The sequence below is a fragment of the Rhinolophus ferrumequinum genome, chromosome 18 (assembly GCF_004115265.2).
Source record: "Rhinolophus ferrumequinum isolate MPI-CBG mRhiFer1 chromosome 18, mRhiFer1_v1.p, whole genome shotgun sequence".
Taxonomy (NCBI): Eukaryota; Metazoa; Chordata; class Mammalia; order Chiroptera; family Rhinolophidae; genus Rhinolophus; species Rhinolophus ferrumequinum.
The window spans coordinates 51,111,988-51,131,110 of record NC_046301.1 but is presented as its reverse complement, the minus strand read 5'-3'; the positions used below and the strand labels follow the sequence as shown (position 1 = coordinate 51,131,110).

At 54.4% G+C, this 19,123-nt stretch overlaps 1 protein-coding gene across 1 annotated transcript; it reads left to right on the top strand.

Annotated features, from left to right (window-relative positions):
• The first annotated feature begins 3,823 nt into the window (after positions 1–3,823).
• Positions 3,824–14,233, top strand: LSM4 (LSM4 homolog, U6 small nuclear RNA and mRNA degradation associated). The gene is made up of 5 exons (XM_033134473.1): positions 3,824–3,972; positions 7,882–7,923; positions 9,136–9,234; positions 11,895–12,078; positions 13,494–14,233. Exons 1-5 carry the CDS (start codon positions 3,970–3,972, stop codon positions 13,583–13,585), a joined length of 420 nt encoding a protein of 139 aa, XP_032990364.1. The 5' UTR covers positions 3,824–3,969; the 3' UTR covers positions 13,586–14,233.
• Positions 14,234–19,123: the final 4,890 nt, after the last annotated feature.

Below are 19,123 nucleotides of genomic sequence, written 5' to 3'. Positions count from 1 at the left end.
GAATCCTGGGGCTGCCATAACAAATGACCACAAACTTGGTGGCTTGAAACAACATAAATGGATTCTCTTCAAGTTCAGGAGGGAAGAAGTCCAAAATCAAGTGTCAGCAGGGCCACGTTCCCTCTGGGGACTCTAGGGGAGGATCTTTCATGGTCTCTTCCAGCTTCTGGGGGCGCCTGGTGTTCCTTAGCGAGTGGCTGTATCACTCCAATCTCTGCTTCTGTCTTCTCTGTGTCTCAAATCTCCCTCTGCCTTTCTCTTAGAAGGACACCAGTCATTGGATTTTGGCTCTATCCTAAATCCCAGACATCTCTTCTCATGGTCCTTAACTTAATTACATCTGAAAGGACTCTTTTTCCAAATAAGGTCACATTCACAGGTTCTGGGGGTTAGTACTTGGACATATCTTTAGGGGGTCACCCTCGACTCACTACATGTGGTATCTGCCAGGTCTCTCTACCATTTAAGTCTCTATCAAGTTACTTTTTTCCTCTTTCTCTATTCTTTAGAAGTGAGTCACTGAGTCCATCTTTGGGGGTTTTGGGGGGAGGATTTACATATAATTCTTTTTTAAAGTGTGTTGTCCAGGACCCATCAGCTCCAAGTCAGGTAGTTGTTTTAATCTCGTTGTGGAGGGTGCAGCTCACAGCGGCCCTTGCGGGGATCAAACTGGCAACCTTGGTGTTATGAGCACCGCGCTCTAACCAACTGAGCTAACCGGCCGCCCCTACATATAATTTTTAATGAATGAAAAATATTCTGTCTAGTGGATGAACCATGTTTTACTCAACCAGTTCACCGCTGTCAGACCTTTATGTTCTTTCTGCTATTTTAGAATTGGCAACATTGCTGCAAGACCTCGGCAGAGTGGTTCCCTTCATTTGCAAGACCTCAGTATAAATGTTCAGAAAAGGGCAGGACAATTTTATGGGCTTTGAGACATAATGCCAATTTTTCCCCCACTTAAAAGGAAATATATATTAACTGGTTTCACTACAACCTTGCCCTATTTTCTTTTTTTTTAGTGAAGGGTAGGGTAGTTTTTTGAGTGTGATAGGTACATTAGTCCTCATTCTTTACATTTCTGCTGTCAGAAACACAATTGAAACTGGAATTTAAAAAATAGTATTAGTACAAGGGATAGGTAAAGATAGGATTTATGAAGCATCGGATACAACTGGATCCAGGATTAAACAGGGCCAAGACTCGGAGGTGGAGAGATGGCCATTTCTGTACCTGACAAACATTACCCCAGCTCTGCAATTCCAGCATCATCCCAGGGAAGCCTTCTGATTGGTTAAGCCTGGGTCATGTGTCCATGATGAGGGGGGAGGAGGAAATATGCTCAAACTGCCTCAAATAGTGGCCCATACAACCTCTCATGTTTTTAGCTCCTACATGTCAGAATCCAGAAGGCCTAAGTGTGCAAATGAGCAATTACAATGTGGCACAAATTGGGTAATGATGAAAATCAGTGCAAGGTACTGAAGTTCAAAGTATAAGAGAGGGAATGATTTGATTTGGGGGGTCAGCCATTGAAGAGTTCATGGAGTAGCTATGCGTTAGTGCAGGTTATGACACCTGCCAGAGACAGAGTCCAAACTCTAAGTGGATTAAGCAACAAAGGACAACTTCTTGGACTCATATAAGTGGAAAGTCAGATCTAATGGTTTCAGGTATAGCTGGATCCAGGGGTTCAAACCATGCATCCCTGTCCACTGAGTAGCTCTTATGTATGTTGGATTCTTGTGTATACTGGATCCTGATGGCACTGGGCTTACACTTTCTCACTTGTAAATCTATTTCACTAAATAGGAATATCTCACTATTTCATCATCTCACTTTTAACAACCTCCATGGAAACCACTCTTCTCCCTCCCAGCCCTCAGTATCCTTCTCAAGGGAGATTCTAATTAGCCCTGGTTGGTCACATGCTATCAATTTAACCAATCACTACGGTCAGGGGGACAGAAAACTCTGATTGGCCATCTCTATGTAGAAAGGACTGACAAAAACAGAAGTTACCAGAATCCACCACAAGGGGTCACCCAAGCAGAGTTTTCAAGGATAAATAGGAGTTTGCCAGTTGGGCAAAAAGAAAAAGCCTCTGCACATAGAAAAATCTAGAAAAGTCAGAAAGGGGTGAACCAGCACAAGATTTTCTTCCTACTTCCACCACCATATTAGTGAGGGGACATATCCTGTACCCAATTTCCGTTGTTTACATCAAGTGGCCTTTACCCTGGACAAACAAGCCTTGGCTGGTCATCCTGATCCCTCTAACCCAATTATCACATCACTGTTGGGTTGGCCACTTACCAGCGTCCTGCACACATCCCAGGCCTTGCCAGCTTCCCTGGGAGCAGCCCTGAGCTGATGACAGATGGGACTTAGAGAATAAATGCCCCAGCTGCCCTGACCACGGATGGGGCCATGATGAAACATGAGTTCTTATGCTTCTCCCTGAGGTCCCCAGCTGGACAGACCCCCAGTTGCCTTTTGCACCACCTACCCTTTGGTGCCCCCTGCAGGGATCCTTCCCTCCCTGTGTCAGGTCTTCACCCCCAATGGGGGCTTCCAGGAGTCACCCGCTATGTACACTTTGTGCCCTTGAGTCCTCATCTCAGGATCTGGTTTCTGGGGGAGGGAGTGACCCCAAACTAAGACATGAAGGACAACTGTTGGTCCTGGAGTAATGGGTGCCTTGTACTTTATCTGGGTTCCACATTTGATCAATCCACACAGTAACTGGTTATAAAGATATGTCCTAACATAACGTGTAAGTTCTAAGTCCCGGTACCTGTGACTATGACCTTATTTGAAATAAGATCTTCGCAGATGTAATTAAGGATCTTGAGATGACATTATTCTGTATTTAGAGTGCGTCTATTAAGAGAAAGGAGTATCCTTATAATAGAAAGCAGAGGAAGATTTAGACAGACACAGACAACACCATGTGAAGACAGAGACAGAGATTGGAGTGATGTGTCTACAAGCCAAAGAACTACAAGAATTGCCAACAACTAGCAAAAGCCTATGGGCCTGGGCTGAATTGTTCCTCAGAACCTTCTATAGGAACCAACACTGCTGACAATTTCGATTTCAGATTTCTGAATTAAGTTCTATTGTTTTAAGCCATCCCGTTTGAGGTAATTTGTTACAGCAGCCCAAGGAAACTGATACATATGCCTATTTATTTTGTTTACTGTCTGTCGCCCCAAAGGGCTCCTAAGCCTGAGGAGGGCCAGCTTTGTCAGGTTTGTACACTTGTGTTTCTAAGAGCAGGCACATAGTAGGTGCTCAATAAATATTTATTGCACGCTTGTGCATTAAGTGCTTAGTATGTGCCAGACGCTGTCCGAAGTGCTTTCACACAGCTTAAATCGTCTCATCCTTACTGCAACCTTCTAAAGCAGACACTATCATTACATCCATTTTACAGAAGGGCAAACTAAGGATCAGAGGAGCATAGTCTAGATTCCAATTTACCAAAAGACGTGCCTTAGACAGGGATCAACTACAATAATGAGAATCAGAAGAGTAGGAGCCCGAAGTTACTTCCTAATAACCACTAAGCCTCAGTTTCTACATTTGCAAGCTGCAAAAAATAATCAGCTTTGCCCACAGCGTGGAGCCCAGAAGAGCTGTTTCACTTGCGCATGCGCCCTTACCCACAGGCTTTCGGCCCCGTTGCACGTCGCTCTGCCTCCCTTTTGCAGCACTCACTGCGGCACTTTACGGCTTTCCCCATATTCTTGGCAGAAACACGGCCCGCACCGCCCCTTGTGCTTAGCAGGCCCCGCCCTACTCCTCGGGGATTAGTTGCCAGTCCCTTTAGCCCCGTGCTGACTGGTTCGCGTTGCTGCCACTCCAGTTTAGCCTAGTGGCGCGCGGCGGTTCGGCTACTGGCGGGCGCGTGAGCGGCGGCGGCGTCGGAAGTGGCCGGCGTGCCCAGTCCCCGCCGATACCATGGTGAGGGCAGGACGATGGCAAGGTGTCGCCGGGAAGCAGGGGATGCGGCCATTGAAGGCTGTTGGGGCGGGCGCTGGGGCAGGGGCTACGCGGACCGAGCGTGCAATCCGGGCCTGATTCCTGCCCCTCGGCCTGAGGCGGGGAAACTGAGGCCGAAGAGGGCGGGAGGGGGCTCTCTCAGGCACCCAGTCTCTGGGAACTTAGAGTTGGTATCAGTATAGCGGCCTAGCTGCAGTCTTCCCATTTTGCAAACGAGGAAACAGGCCGGAGCAGGTGGGGCCCGGTGAATGCAGCAGAGTGAGTTTTCGGGCAGGGAAGTGGCCCCGAGCGCGTCCTATCCAGTCTAATCTCATGTTTGAAAGCTGGAGCGCCAGCAAGTAGGGGCCCGCCTGAGTTCTCAAATTAAGCCAATTTGGGGGATTTCAGGGTTTGCAAGGCTCCTAGAATGTTAGCACAACCCCCTATGACTGTCGTTTTCAGGCTGAAAACAGACGCAGAGAGGGGGTTTGCTTCTTTGGATCACACAGCGTGTCATTCATTCCAGTGGGAAAGGGGGCTTTTTGAGCCAGGAGTGCACTAACTGCCCCCTTCCAGTTCACAGAAGGAAAACTTGAGGCCCTGACAGAAAGCCTCCAAGGCCAAACCGCTCACACATCGTGGAAGTTCTGGATCTAGGCCAGAGTGACCATGCCCCGGTGTGTAGACAAGGAAATGGAGGCCCCCACAGAGGGATTCAAAGTTGGGTCTCCTGGAATTGCGCCTGGCCGGTCAGCACTTGAGTCCCTTTGACAGGGTTGCCGCATGTTTCTGAGAGCCAGGGGTTGGTGAGGTTTCCTGCTAGCTCCTGCTGGCTGGATCCCTCTGCTGGAGGGCAAAGTGGGCCTGAGGGAACGACTGGACGGAGCTTTGTTAAGCTCCATGGAGGCCAGAGCTTTGTTTACCCCTGATAGAGTCCCAGAGTATAGAACAGAGCCTGTGCAAAGTACAGACTCGTTTCTTTAATCCGAAGAGTGTCCACCAGTGGACCAGGCATGACACACCCTTCGTGCCCACCAGTGGACAAGGCATGCTCACACAGCAGGGCGGGAAGCAGGGGTCACGGTGTGTATGTGGGTGTGATCATTGACAGTTTCCTGAATTGGGAGCGTCAGGAAACCTTTGGGTCTAGTCCTGGATTGAGCCAGACCTGAGAACCAGACCCCAGACCTTGTGAGAAAGCCCAGAGAAAGGAATCCTGTTTCCTGAAGCTTTTCTGACTTTCCCAACTCCACAGGGTCTTGGGAAAGATCCCATCTCCCCTGAACTGGGTGTCCGGCCCGCTCCTGTTTCCCTTGATCCCTTCACACGTCTTCTTCCTCTTCCCCACCAAGTTTTAAGTTTTCGGGGATCCTCCCCTTCCTCTTTTCTGTCTCCCGCCCAGTTTGGGGATGATAGTATAGAAGAAGGCAAGACATGGCCACTGCTCCACGCTGCTGCATCTGTGGAGAGCTATCCGGATGCCACCTCTCCAGCCTCTCCTTTCCTTCTTTGTGGGGTGGGGCGAGCATCCCACCCACCCCATGTACCTCCCTAGGCAGTGCGTGCGTTTCCCTCATGTATTTGTTCAGCAAATATTTACCAAGTCCCTCTCGTGTGTGTGGCCTCATGCTGGGCGCTGGACAAAGTCCACACCTTTTGAGTTTTCCAGTCTAGCAGGAGGCGTGGTGTTTCAAGTCTAGCCAGGGAGACAAGTAAACAAGATAATTAGAGACTGGCTGCGTCCTATAATGGAAACAGCAGAGGGTGGCCCAGGTGGAAACCTCATTCCTTCGATGGGGTTATGAGGACCTGGCCAAAGGAGGTGACATTTGAGGAACGACCAGCCTGCGGAAGGGAAGTGTAGGAACAAAGGTTGGGCGGCAGGACTGGATGGGCATGGTGTGTGAGGAGCAGCGTAGGCCCGTTTGCTGGACCTGGTCAGGCCTGGCCTGGTAGCCCGTCTGGGGAGTGTGTGCCAGGCAAGTCAGGGGAGGGGTGGGAGCAGGTGCTGCTGCCTTCTGCGTTTCAGATGTCCTGTCCGCTGCTTTGTGGATAGGGAATTGCCAGGACCCAAGGAGGCCGTGGGTCCTCCAGGGCGGTGCTGCCAGTAGCTGGGATGAGGTGGTAGCCTGAGAGGCTGTCGCTAGCATAGAGATTGTGAATGCCATAAAAGGACATCAGTGGTCCCCTGCTGACAAGCATCAGCCTACTTTCACCGGCTTTACCAGGACCTTGCTCTGTGTCCTTGGGCCGATCTCTCTACCTCTCTGCGCTGAGTCCATCTTCATTCTCACCTTCCAGGGCTAGCCTGACTCTGTGCCCTCTGTTGATGTAGGAGGAGGACCCGAGTGTCTCATCACCTTGGGCTTGATTCCCACTGCCCAGGAAAGCCCAAAGTTTCTCCACAGTAAAAGGCGACCTGGGTGCATGGCCCTGCATGCGGGTCTGAGCCTCCAGTTTTTCCTGTGCAGCCTAGGCGCAGAGTCACACAGGCGTACCCAAAGGAGAGGGCCGGAGCTGCAGGTTGGTCCTCGTTGGGGTCCCAGTCTGCCCACCCACCCGCCCTCCTTGGAGCAGCTGCCTCTTCTCCACATGGCCCCTTCTTCCTCCTTATCTTGCCCTTCCAGGAAGCCAGTGCAGGAAGCAGGCTTGGGCCTGGTTTCCTATCGGCGCTGGACCTCCCCTGGTGACCTCTCAGGGAAGGCCTGTGGGAAATGGGACCTGTCCCCGCCCAACAAGCCGTTCATGGGGAACCACCCTGTAGGTGTTGAGGACCATTTCTGACCTCCACTGGAGAGGCTTTCCAGTTCCACCCCGTGGAGAAACAGCTGGCCGGGATTGTGACAGTAGTGCGAGGGCAGGGCAGGGCAGGGCACAGGGAAGCTTCATTCCTCCCCCAGGCAGTTTCCCAGCTGTGGGGCCCTCGGTTCAGAACTTTCATCTGATCATGCTGAATGGGCTGCCCTTGGACCCTGGACCTAAGCACTGCCACCTGAGTCATCCTTCCGGAGAACCAGACGCGGTTCCAGTGTACAGGTCATGATTTGTGTTCCCAAAATGAGAAGAGCTGATTTTTTTCCAGTTATACCACATTTGTTATGAAAAGAAAATTCAGTCATGATGGAAAAGAAATAGCTTGAAAGCCCACCTTATCTGGGTGAACTTTAAAAGATTCCATTCTTTATCAGCCATCTCTTGGAATAACCACAGACTTTTTCTAGAATATTTCTTCCCCTCACCCAGTGAATTGCTGTCTGTGAAAACCCAGCTGCAGTGTGGCCTCCTCAGATTGGGGTGGACTCCCCATGGGGCCTGGCTGAGTCACTCTTGGTCCCAGTGGGACTGCCGACAGATGGGGTCAGGCCAGGCTCTGTTGCTTACTAGCTCTAGCGCTGGGCAACAACCTCAGTCTCTAAGCCTCAGTATTCCCATCTGTAAAGTGTGACGATAACCACATACGATGCTGGCAATGAAAGCCCTGGAGCTTTCCGACCTGGCGCATCTCAGACGTCCGTTGAGTACAACTCAGCTGCACAGGGACCTGTACTCTGATGGTCTTAATCACCATGGTGGGCATATAAGATGGTGGGTCACACCTCACCTGTCAGGTGTGTGCAATATGTACAGCGTGAGTTATAAAGCAATGCCGAACGGGTAGCACCAGGACCAGGTGGCAGCTGCCTCGGGCAGGAGAGGTGGCGCTTGAGATATTCTTTCCTTAACTGCGAAGCAGGTGTGTATCCTGGAGTTTGACAGAGTGAGGGTGAGGCACGGGCACTCCTGCACCACCACCTCCACCATCTCAGGTGCCGTTGTGGGACGCTGGCCAGAAGCCAGGGCTCCCAGGCACCGATGAAACAGACGAATCATGTGCCCTTGTTTGCCTTTCAGCTCCCGTTGTCACTGCTAAAGACAGCTCAGAATCACCCCATGGTGAGTATGTGCGGTCGGGGACAGCGAGTTTCAGTGGGGACCAGCCTCAGCACAGGGACGGGGACACTGGGCGAAGGGTGAGGTAGGTTCCTCCAGCCAAACCTGCTTCCCGCCTGTCCACAAAACAGCAGCTTGTTCTCTTCCCTCCCACATGGGTCAGGGCCAGGGTCATTTCTGCTGCTTATAAAAGTAATCTGTGCTTGTTAAAAATGTCAAACGTGAGAGAGACTTAGTGTGGAAGCCCCCTGCATTCATCTTCCCAGCAGCTTAACTAATTCTGTGATATATGTGTGTGTAAACGTGAATGTGACTTTTTAAAGCACGGGTGGGAATCATATGATGCACTTAGTTGGTTCCTAAACTACCTTCGTCCTTAACAGTGCAGTGTGGTATCTCTCAGTGTTCTGTGTTCTTTCTTTTTATTCACTATAATTCAAGTACCATACAGTTCAACCTTTTAAAGTGAATGATTCTGTGGCATTTAGAACGTTGACGATGTTGTACAACCAGCGCCTCTATCTAGAGCCAGACCATTGGCATCACCCCAAAAGGAGACCTGTCCCTATTATCAGTCCCTCCTCTCCCTCCCCCAGCCCCTGACAGTCACCAATCTTTCTTGTCTCTATGGATTTGCCTGTTCTGGACATTTCACGTGAATGGGATCATACAACATTGTGGCCCATGTGTCTTGCTTCTTTCAATCAGCATGATGTGTTTGAGGTTCGTCCACATTGTAGCACGTGTCAGAGCTTCACTTCTTTTTATGGTTGAAGAATATCCCACCGTGTGGAAGGACCACAATATGTTTATCCATTCTCCAGTTGCTGGACATTTGGGTAGTTTCTACCTTTTGGCTATTTGACAATTCGGCTGCTGTGAACACATATATATGCATTTTTGCGTGGATGTATGCCTTCATTTCTCATCCGCAGATACCTGAGTTAGTTCTTTTTCACATCTCCGCCTTTGTTATTTGTTTGTTTTGGGGTTTATTTCCCACAAAAGAAAAAATGGTTTCATCGGAGAAAATCTCCCATGCCCAGCAAAGTGTGCAGATAAAGCAGAACATGTCCCTGTGAGACAGGCCCCTCAGCGCTGCGTGCCATGGCCTCTGAGTCCAGAGGGGAGTTGGGTGGCGGTCACCTGGCTCTTAGGGGCAGGGCTGCCCCTCTCTTGGGGCCCTTGGCTGACTCGGGGCCTGTTTCTCTCCAGTTGGTAGAACTTAAAAATGGGGAGACGTACAATGGGCACCTGGTAAGCTGCGACAACTGGATGAACATCAACTTGCGCGAGGTGATCTGCACGTCCAGGGTGAGTGCTCTGCGCCAGTCTGCGCCCAAGCCCTGGGGCCGTCACGTGGCGCTGGGGGCAGTGGAGGTGGGGTAAGGACCCTGCCCTGGGCCTTTTGGGAGGAGGAGGGGGCTTTGTCTGCTTAGCACAGGTCATCCTACCAAGGGTGGGGCCTGTGTGAAGGGCGGGGCCTGAGGGACTCAACTGAGTGTGGAGGGGCAGTGCCAAGAGACGGGGCTCCAAGTCCCCCAGTGCCCTGGACTTTGTACCTGGGTGAGGAGTCTATACCGGTGGGGATGCTGCCTGGGCCTGTACTGAGCTGTTCTCCCCGCTCCCCTGCCCCTGCTGCCACCCGTGACCAGGAAGGACTCAGGCCTGGGGGGCTGTTTCTGGCTACAAGTCTCTGCTGGAGAGGTGGGGGGTAGAGCCTCCAGGCCAGGCTGGGCCATGGTGGAGTGGTCATGGGGTGTCCAGGCCACCAGGGGGCGAGGGTGGCCCCAAGAACCAGCAGGCTTGTTTACCTCCAGAGGCCTGAAACCAGGAAGTAGAGGGCCAGAAGCACCACTGGGCAGGCCAGGGCTGGGGGATGGTCCCTGGGGTCACGTGCTGGGATGACCCCAGAACCACAATGGTGAAGACGGTGGTGGGGACAGGGCTCCCTTCTGCTAATGTGCCCGGAGCATGTAAATGTCCTTCCGCCTAGACTCCATTCTTCCCAGGTTACAGGGGAGGAAGTTGCGGGGGCCCAGCCAGGGTGGGGCAGTGGCCCCTGGGACTTGCCATGCCACAGTGCCCCCGGCCCATCCTTGGGGAGGGTTCACACCCAGACAGGCAGTCAGGTGGCCATGACCCCTCCCGTCCCCTACATGGCTCCATGACCTGCTGCTTGTAATGCTACGTCGTGAGGCTTCCACACCAGTCTGCTAGAAGCCCCCTCCTGGTGTCCACACTGCACCCCTGGCAGCCAGTGTCTGGGAGGCTCCACTTGGGCATTGTAGCAGGCAGTGCCTCAGTGATAGCCTTGCACGTGTCCTTGTACACGTGGCCGGCAGGTCTGCGTCCACTTCGGGGCCCTAGAACCAACCGCCGGGCTTGGGGTGATGCTGGTCGGGCTTCCACAGTCAGCTGAGCCCGGACACTTGGCTCCCCTGGGCAGTCCCCTCTGACCAGGCGGTTGGGAGAGCCTGGGGTGAGGTTCGTACTCTTGGGCAGAGCGTGGCAGGATCCAGAGACCCTGGGGGCTGAGACCCCAGGGGGAACCCCAGCTGGGAAGCGCTGAACTACTGCCATAGAAAGCACAGTGAGCCCTGGTTCCCGCGGGGAGCGGACGAGTTGGGCCCAGCCTGTCCTTGGCTGAGGGAGAACCAAACAAGGAGCAGCCAGCCCCAGCCCTGGCCTCGAGCTTCCACAGAATCCTTCTGTTTCTGTCTGGCTGTACTATGTATCCCCACAGACTTGGCCTCTTGCCCACCCTTTCTGGGAAAGGAATGCCCGGGGTCTCTCAGGGTTCCTGTGTGGGCTGGGGGCTCGTGCGCGTTCATGAGAAGAATTGGCCCTTGAAAGTTCTGTGCGACCTGCTGAGTGCCTCTGCTGGGCCAGAACAGGCGATGTCATGTAGGAAGACCAGGGGTTTCGGGAAGGCTGAGAGGCAAGGCCTGTCAAGGGCCAGACTTAGCTGGACCAGGAAAGGCGGGAACAGCGTATGCAAAGTGCTGGAGGCAGGAATCCCTCGGTGTGTGTTGCAGAAAGCTCCATCTGGAAGGCGAGTCAGGGCCCTGGAGAGGGCAGCCAGCGGGGATTGGATCTCGGGGCCTTGGGAGCCACACTGAGGAGTTTGGAGCTGGTCTTTGAGCCAAGGGGGCCCTGATTGGGTTCTAAGCAGGGAGGGGTCTTGGTCTGATTTCTAAGGGTGCGGGGGTAGGAGAAAGCTGCTCAGGCTTCTGGCGCTGGGCAACAGGGGTAGGGCTGGGAAACAGATTTGATGGAAAAGGCCCCGGGCTCCTGCCCAAGGGCAGCAGGAGGGGACATGGGGGAAGGCCTTGTGCTGGTCCCAGGCTATGGGGGGGAGGCGGTCTGTCCTAGAAACCAGGACCTCAGGATTGTGACTTTGCAAGCCTCCTTGTCTCTCCAGCCTTAATTAGCTCCCCTGAAAGCTGGCATTTTGGGGAGCTGCCCCTCGCAGGCCCTAGTCCTGCCTCCCCACCCCAGTCCTGGCCCTCTTCACCCATCACACAGCGTCTGTATCCTGTGTCCTATGCCCAGCTCAGATCCTGCCAGGAGAGTTTCATGAATGAGTCAGGGCATGTAGAGAAGGCTCCAGAAGGTGAAAGCTAGGGGCAGGAACAGGGAAGAGCTCGGTGGGCTGTGGCTGCAACTGGTGCGTGGCGCAGCCCCCCACTCTGGGCTTTGGGCTGCAGGTAACAAACCCATCCCTCACTGGAGGACAAGCCAAGCCAAGGAGGCCGTCTCCCCCAGAGCCCTGCTGCCCTTCCTTCTGTGCCGTGGGTGCCGAGTGTCTTTTGAGACCTGCTGGGGGGCAGCCCCTCCATGCATCGTGTCTGGGACTGTGAAGTTGGCAGAGTGCAGGGGTGATGCCAGGTGCAAGTGGCCTGGGACCGCCCTGGCCATGTGCACCCACCCTGTAGGGACCACCACAGATCTGATACCCGTTTCTGACACAGGACGGGGACAAGTTCTGGCGGATGCCCGAGTGCTACATCCGGGGCAGCACCATCAAGTACCTGCGCATCCCCGACGAAATCATCGACATGGTCAAGGAAGAGGTGGTGGCCAAGGGCCGCGGGCGCGGTGGCCTGCAGCAGCAGAAGCAGCAGAAGGGCCGAGGCATGGGGGGTGCCGGGCGAGGTAGGCAACACACACACACACACACACACACACACACACACACACACACACACACACGGATGCCACGGCTGGATCACGTGGCATCCATCCCAGCCAAATGTTGACATTCTTGACCAGTGCCATCACGGTGCCTTGGGCCTGGCTCTGAGCCCCCCACACACACAGAGCCAGGGGGCGGTGACTCACAGGGCTCCTCAGTGGAGTGGCTGTTGCTGCTGCCTGCCCTCACCCCAGCCCCGAGCCCCAGGTCCTGGCGGAGTCTTTGGTGCCCCCTCAGCACTGGGTCTAGCCCAGCATTCTGACCTGGCGCCTCTGCAGACCTGGGCCTCAAGCCCCCATCTAGATGCCTGCCTGCATCTCTGGATGTGGTACCTCCCTGAGCCTCAGTTTCCCCTCTGTAGAGAGGGTCCTGCAGGGCCTGCCTCACCAGGCTGCTGGCTAGGACCCCAGCTCAGAGCCTGGGACAGGACCCTTCCCCTGCCATGACTCCTCAATACAAAGCCAAGGTCGCGCCTTTTGGAGAGACTGCCCCACAACCCCAAGATGATAACTCTGGCATAAAATGAAATCTGTGCAGTCAGCTGGGGGCTGAGCCCAGACGCCATCTATAAACCCCACCTCCCCAGTCAAGCTCCTGTTCTTGGAGTGGCCTGGCTTTGTCCCTTCTGTCTTTGGGGGCCTCCTGAGTGCCAGGCCTGGAGCCAGCCAGGCTCACGTAACAGTCAGGAGGGAGCCACAGGGAAAAAGGTGGGAAGGCACTCTCGGCAGAGGGTTGGCCGGGCCTGGGGAGGAGTGAGGCCCCGGGATCTCAGGGCCTATCGGTACCCGAGGGCCAGGCTCTTCACACTGAGGCCACCACTGCTGACTGAGCTGCAGGGAGGGTCGGCGAGGTGGCCTGCTCGAGTCACTGCAGAGAGGCTCCAGGGCCCTGAGCGGCAGGTGGAGATCTCCCAGAAGCCTCTTTGGCAAAGCTGTTCTTGACCCATGAGAGGTCAGGTGGGGCAGCCTCTGCCAGAATTGGTCTCTGTCCCCTCAGGTGGTGCTGGAGCGAGGGAGGTCCTGAGTCCCCATTGCAGACCTCAGCCTCCGAGTTGAGGGCCTCTACCTCACCCCTGCTCAGAGTCATCCCTGACAGAAATAGTACCCATTAAACAGTAACGCGCCTAGGAAGCCTGTCCCAAGCCCCAGTGTGACTTGTGGCTGACCTCTGTCCTCCCTCAAACCCTGGGGAAGCCTGGTCCTGTTGGTCACGCTGAGAACCTTCTGGAGCACCACCCATGGCCAGCCCTGGTCAGACGCTCTACCCAAGGTTCTCAGCCTTCCCTCCCCACTTTACAGAGGGGGTTGCGGAGGCGCAGAGGGGTTAGATGACCCTGGAGCCCGGCTTCCCTGCAGCCCCTACTTCTCTCCCGTAGGTGTGTTTGGCGGCCGGGGCCGAGGCGGGATCCCGGGCACGGGCAGAGGTCAGCCAGAAAAGAAGCCAGGCAGGCAGGCGGGCAAGCAGTGAACCAGCCCTGCGTCCCCCAAGACTGAGCGGCGGGAGGCTGCATGGCTGCTCCAGTCCACAGTCTGTCCAGAATGGAAAGAAGAAGTAGGTGTTCGTGGGACCCCACACACACACACACACCTGTGCATCTGTGTATTTTGTGATCCTCTTTATGTAAAGTTTTTTGTTTTTTGGGTTTTTTTAGCCAGCACGGCTATACCTGGAAGTGTTATTTGGTGTTTTGGGTTTTGTGAAGTTTCAGTCGAAGGCTGTGTGTGTTAATGCCTCTTTAGGGTCCTCACCCTTCTGTTAGGGGGGCATGTTCCAAACAGGTTTGTTTTGCATCGTGTGTTGGCTCCCTGTGTGGTGAACATACTGGAGGTTTTTATTAGGTTGGTGCAAAAGTAATTGCGTTTTAAAAGGTTAAAAATAATTGCAAAAACCGCTATTATTTTTGCACCAACCTAATACTTGTAAGCTGTTTACACTGAGATTGACAGCCCAGGGAGTTTTCTGAAACGTGGGCCCAAAATTGCCTTTGGAAACAAATCTGGACAGACGTGCGTCTCAGAAGCTGTTCAGGGGATGTGGTTGGGCCTTGCCCCTACATCTCCTCTCTCCCTCTGTGGGTTAACAAAAATAAAAGCAAACACGACGACAAACTTAAAATCCGAAATTCTTTTTGAGCCACTAGGCTCATATAGTATGTGGTGTGGTTGGGAAGTCACAGCCCCGTAAGAACGTTTCCTTTGGAAGGCTGCATACATAAGGATGTCAGTTTACTAGGTAAGGTGAGCTCAGCATGGCTGGGAAGAGGGGTGCCCCAGGTTTGTCTGTAAACCCCTCCCCTCTTTGTAGAGAGAGAGGGTGCTGTGAGAGGTGGGGGTGGGAAGTGGGGGTGGAGCCAGGAGGACACCCAGGAGGCCCAGCCTTGCCACCTGCATCCCGCCCTGTGTTGCAAGCATCATTCACACCAGAGTTCACCCAGACAGACAGGTGGCCGCGAGGAATGTGCGAGGGAGGTTTTCTTGCGCTTCTTCCTCCACATTGCCGGGGACATGGGACTGCACTTGAGCCTTTTGGCTTCCAGGGTCATCCGCTTCAGACCGATTTCCCTTTAGCGAGTGCAGGGAACCGCAGGGACAGCCGGGTGCTGGGAGGGGAGCACTGGCCAGGTCCTGTGGCTGAGGGTTCTAATTGTCGCTGTGTCAAGTCGGCCTGTTTTGAGGGGTGAGTGGAAGAAAGGGCTCAGTTGCCCCGAGAACTCCACTTGTCGGATCCGCAGCGTGCTAGCGAGCCCGGTCGGCACGAGCCCGGTCGCGTCTCCAGCACCTCTGCATTTCATTTCTTCACCTGATCTCCAGAATGTGGTCTCTCCCCTCCCCCACATTCCCACTCCATTGCTTCTTCCTGGTCGCACCCCTCCCGAGACCCGCTGCCATGCCTGAATCCTTGTCTAATAACAAAACAGCATTTTGGCCTGTGTTGGGGATGGGGTGTGGGGACTAGGGGAGTTCTGGCAAGCCAAGGCCCCCCGAGATTCACCTCCCTCATCAGAGATGCGGGCGGTGGTCCCTGGCAGTGTGGGCTTGAAGGACAGATGAGAAAAGGGGAGCCTTTGCAGCAACCCCGTCTCCCCGCTGCAGGGGCCCATAAAGGTCTGGGGGCTGGGCCCCCCGCCACAGGTGGTAGCTGGTAGGGCCTCGATGAAATGGTGGCTCTGGGGTTAGGTGTCCCACTGGCTGCAAGAGGAAGTCCCTTGGAGGCCCACCCCTTCCTGCTCCTGGCGGTTTGTTTTTTTCTCCCTGACTCGGCTGTGGCCCTAGAGCCACCAGAAGCCCCAGCGCCCTTCCGAAGTTCAGGGTCGTGGGGGCCTGTCTCCGCGCTGCGCGCACCCCCAGGCTGCCCGCTGCGCCCTGACCTTTCCAGTGGGCAGCCCAGCTAGCTGCCCTGTTCCCTCCTCACCCCTGACGTGAGCTGCCGCTCTGGCCCAACCGCTTAGGTGCCTGGGCTTCCGGAAGGCTCCCTCCTGAGCTGTCTGTCGGGACAGACTTGTCTTAGTCTTCTTCCTGGTTGGTTTTAAGAAACCAGCCTCAGCCTCTCCTCTCATCAAGAAGAGAAACCAAAAGTACGGGGCCTCGATCTTTCCGTCCTCCTGATGGTCTGTCAGTGGGGTCTGCGCCCTCTCAACTGACAGTACAGGCTTCTCGACTGTGACAGTGACCGCCTCCCCCTGCAGTTTGTGCCTGCTGGCCATCAGGGAGCCCCATGTGCCCAGGTGTGACTTAGCCTGGAGCCCAGCTAGCAGGGTCCTGGGGCCCAGAGCCCATTTCTGGGCCATGGATCCCACAAGGAAGCGGGTAGGGAGGTCTCGTTTTTCTTCATCACCCCTGCGTGCACACACCTCCATGCCATTTCTCCTCCTCCACCAGGCTTCAAAACTGGGCTGTCTGGAAAGTTCTTCCCTTAGCCTACCACCCCCACCTCCTCCAGGTGACATGATGGCAGGTGTCCTTCCCATCCTCCAGCTGGACTCGGGCCCAGCACATCCTGACATTTGCTGTAAGTGTTCCCAGTGGCTCAGCGTGTGCCCGTGTCCTCTGCCATTCCTCTGTGGACAAAGGGCTGCTTAGCCAGTGGGGGTTATAGAGGCTGGCCTTGTGCCCAATCAGATGACCTCAGTGGGAGAAGCCACCGACCCCGATGGGAACAGGGCTGGCTGAGGACAGAAGGACGGGCCACAACCCCGCCCCAGGTGCTTTTGGAGAAGAAAGCAAGGGTGGGGAGGAGAGGTGGTCAGAAAAGACCAGAGGTTGATATTTGAGAAGGGCTTGAGGGAGGCAAGGGAGACAGACATCTTGGGGAAGAGCATTCCAGATGGAGGGACAACCCGTGCAAAGGCCCTGAGCAGTATGGGGACGGCAGCCAAGTGAGGTGGCAGGAAATGGGAGAGGTGAAGGCCCTGATCGAGCAGTCACAGAAGTTTCCACAACACACTGAGGTAAGAGTGGAAGCCAGGAGACCAGGCGGAAGCTGTGCTGGGAGCTCAGCCCACGGTAGAGGCCCCAGAAGTGGCAGAAGGGGCGAGGGTGCCATGAGGACCCAGGCGGATGGGATCCCCATTCCACAGAATAGAGGGGGAGGCCTTGCTAAGGGGACGAAAACCAGAACCAGAAGGTCAAGAAGCCACTGACCATGGGAAGAGAGCAGGGAACAGGTGGATGGAACAGCAAGTGCAAAGCCCCTGAGGTCCTGTGGCCTGCTCCCAAGCACAGGTACGGAGAGGGTAAGCGCCCTGCCCCAGGTCACACAGCTCCAGAGCCTCAGAACTCCCTCTGTCATCTCCTTGAACTTGGAGGATCCATTTACCTTCTTTCAGTTCCATTGTGTCAAGCACAGAGCAGCAACCTGGAGTCTTTGGGGCAGGGGGTAAGGTAGGCGAGTTCAGCTCCTGCTTTAAGATTCACTCCTCTGACTGCAGCTTCAGCTGAGGAACAGGGTTTGAGGCTTGCAAGGGGCCCTCCAAGTTTAACCCTGCTGTGCTTCAGTTTCCTCACCAGTAGTGGGGGTAATAGTGGACTCCACCTCAAGGGGGTTGTTGGATTACAGAAGGAAAGATGCTTGGTATACAGCAGGTGCTCCATTCATGCTTGAAACCATCTCCGAGTGACTATTCACAGAGCACCTGTGGAGTGTCTGAAGCCAGATCCAGGACCCTCCTCATCTCCGTAAGCCTCAGGGTCAATGTGATTGGCGCATCATGCAGAGGTGCCCTGAGTGGAGGTGCCACCCTATGGGCAGCAGCCAGGCCACTGTCCTCTGTGCCCCAGAGGCCAGCGCCGGACGCCTGGCCTGGGCTGGTGAGTGGTCACCTTCCAGGCCCCTGTCCTGAGAGCCCCATCCTGCTCTGGGCCCAGCCAGCCAGAGGTGAATCAGCCCTGCCCCGCCTCCTCTGGAACCGGGTACCAAAATAATCACCGAGCTCACTCTCGGGAGTGGCCGTGGAAATATTTCAGAACCGTATTCAGTGCCTAAAAATACTCAGCGTGTCCTCATGAGTCTTCCCCTCCCTCATCTCCCTCATTCCCTTTTCTGCTGCTTTGAAAACTGTCCCTGTGAGCCCTTGGGGCCTGTCCTTCTATGCTGTACCCCTCTAGCATGTTGAATGTCCCTGGCAACCAGGCTGGAGATGTCCCCAAGTTCATGTGGAAGTCAGCATGGTGACCTCCCTCTCTGTCACCATGGAGAGCCTTGGGTGAGGTTTCCCCAGAACCTTCTGGAAGGGCAGCCTTTGATGAAACCCCCAGAAGTCCCTGTCCCTAGAGGGGGAAGCTGGAGTACAGTGCCGCTGCCCAGGGAGAACTTACTCACTTTTCCTTAAAAATGAGAAAATGATTCTTGCTCTTTGTGTTCATGAGGTTGCAGGAAGCAGGCCCCCCAACAGGGCCCCCAGCTGGACTGAACCCCATCGCTTCTCCATCCCCTTGCTGCAGGATCCCACCTTGGTTGTAGATCCTTCTTCCTCCTGGGGGGGGGGCAAAGTGTCCCCTCCAAAGCAACCAATCCTCCTTGACATCCCAGCGATAGCCTCCTGGTCACGCTGGCCTAACCAGCAGGCACCTTGACCTTCCCAGTGGCCAGAGGAAGGTGGGGGAGCAAATGGAGTCAGACTGCAGCTTGGCCCACCGGGGTCTGATCCACCGGAGGTCTCCTAAAGCCTCCAGCTGGAGGGACAGCAGGTGCAAAGGCCCCAGGGCAGTTGTGTGGGGGGTGTCTCAGAGATGCAGCAAGTTGGCCATTATTGACTAAAGTCCACACTTTATTCAGATTTCCCTAGTTTTTACCCAATGTCCTTTTTATTATTATGTAGGTAAGATTCACTAACATAAAATTCCATTGTAATGTACAATTGGGTGGCATGTAGCACCCTTCACGATATCGTGCGACCATTACCTCTATCTACGGCCAGAACGTTTTCATCACCCCAAAAAGGAACCTCATATCCATTCCTACCTCCCCCAGCCCCTGGCAACCACGAATCTGTTTCCTGTTTCTACGGATCTGCTTGTTCTGGATATTTCATATAAATGGAATCATAACAACATGTGATCTTTTCTATCTGGCTTCTCTCAGCATCATGTTTTCAAGGTTCATACACGTTGCAGTCTGTGTGGGTGTTTCATTCCTTTTCACGGCTGCATAATATTCCACAGTGTGGACTGAACACATTGTGTTCATCCTTCCCCAGCTCATGGCCTTGGACTATTTCTAAGGATCTGTTTACTCTGTGCTAGGCACAGTTGCTTAACCTCTGCCCCACACCCTTCTGTGAAGTCAGACTGGAACTGTGACCATTGTGCTCTTTTGCCCATTTCCCAATGAGGGAAATGAAGGCAGAGATAGGCAGACAGGCCTCTGGAGGAACCACAGGCCATCTCGTAGGTCTTTATACTCTGGAGATGGAAGTAGAGAGACACATAATAAGGAAATCCAGAATTAAACAAGGTAAATGCCAGGTGAAGACCCTCAGGGTCTTCTGGGCAGGGGGACCAGCACATG

Bases quoted from the DNA above. Each gene is read 5' to 3' on its own strand.
- LSM4 (XM_033134473.1), top strand. The intron at 7,924-9,135 runs GTGAGTATGTGC...GTTTCTCTCCAG, and splicing joins CAGCTCAGAATCACCCCATG to TTGGTAGAACTTAAAAATGG. The intron at 12,079-13,493 runs GTAGGCAACACA...TCTCTCCCGTAG, and splicing joins CATGGGGGGTGCCGGGCGAG to GTGTGTTTGGCGGCCGGGGC.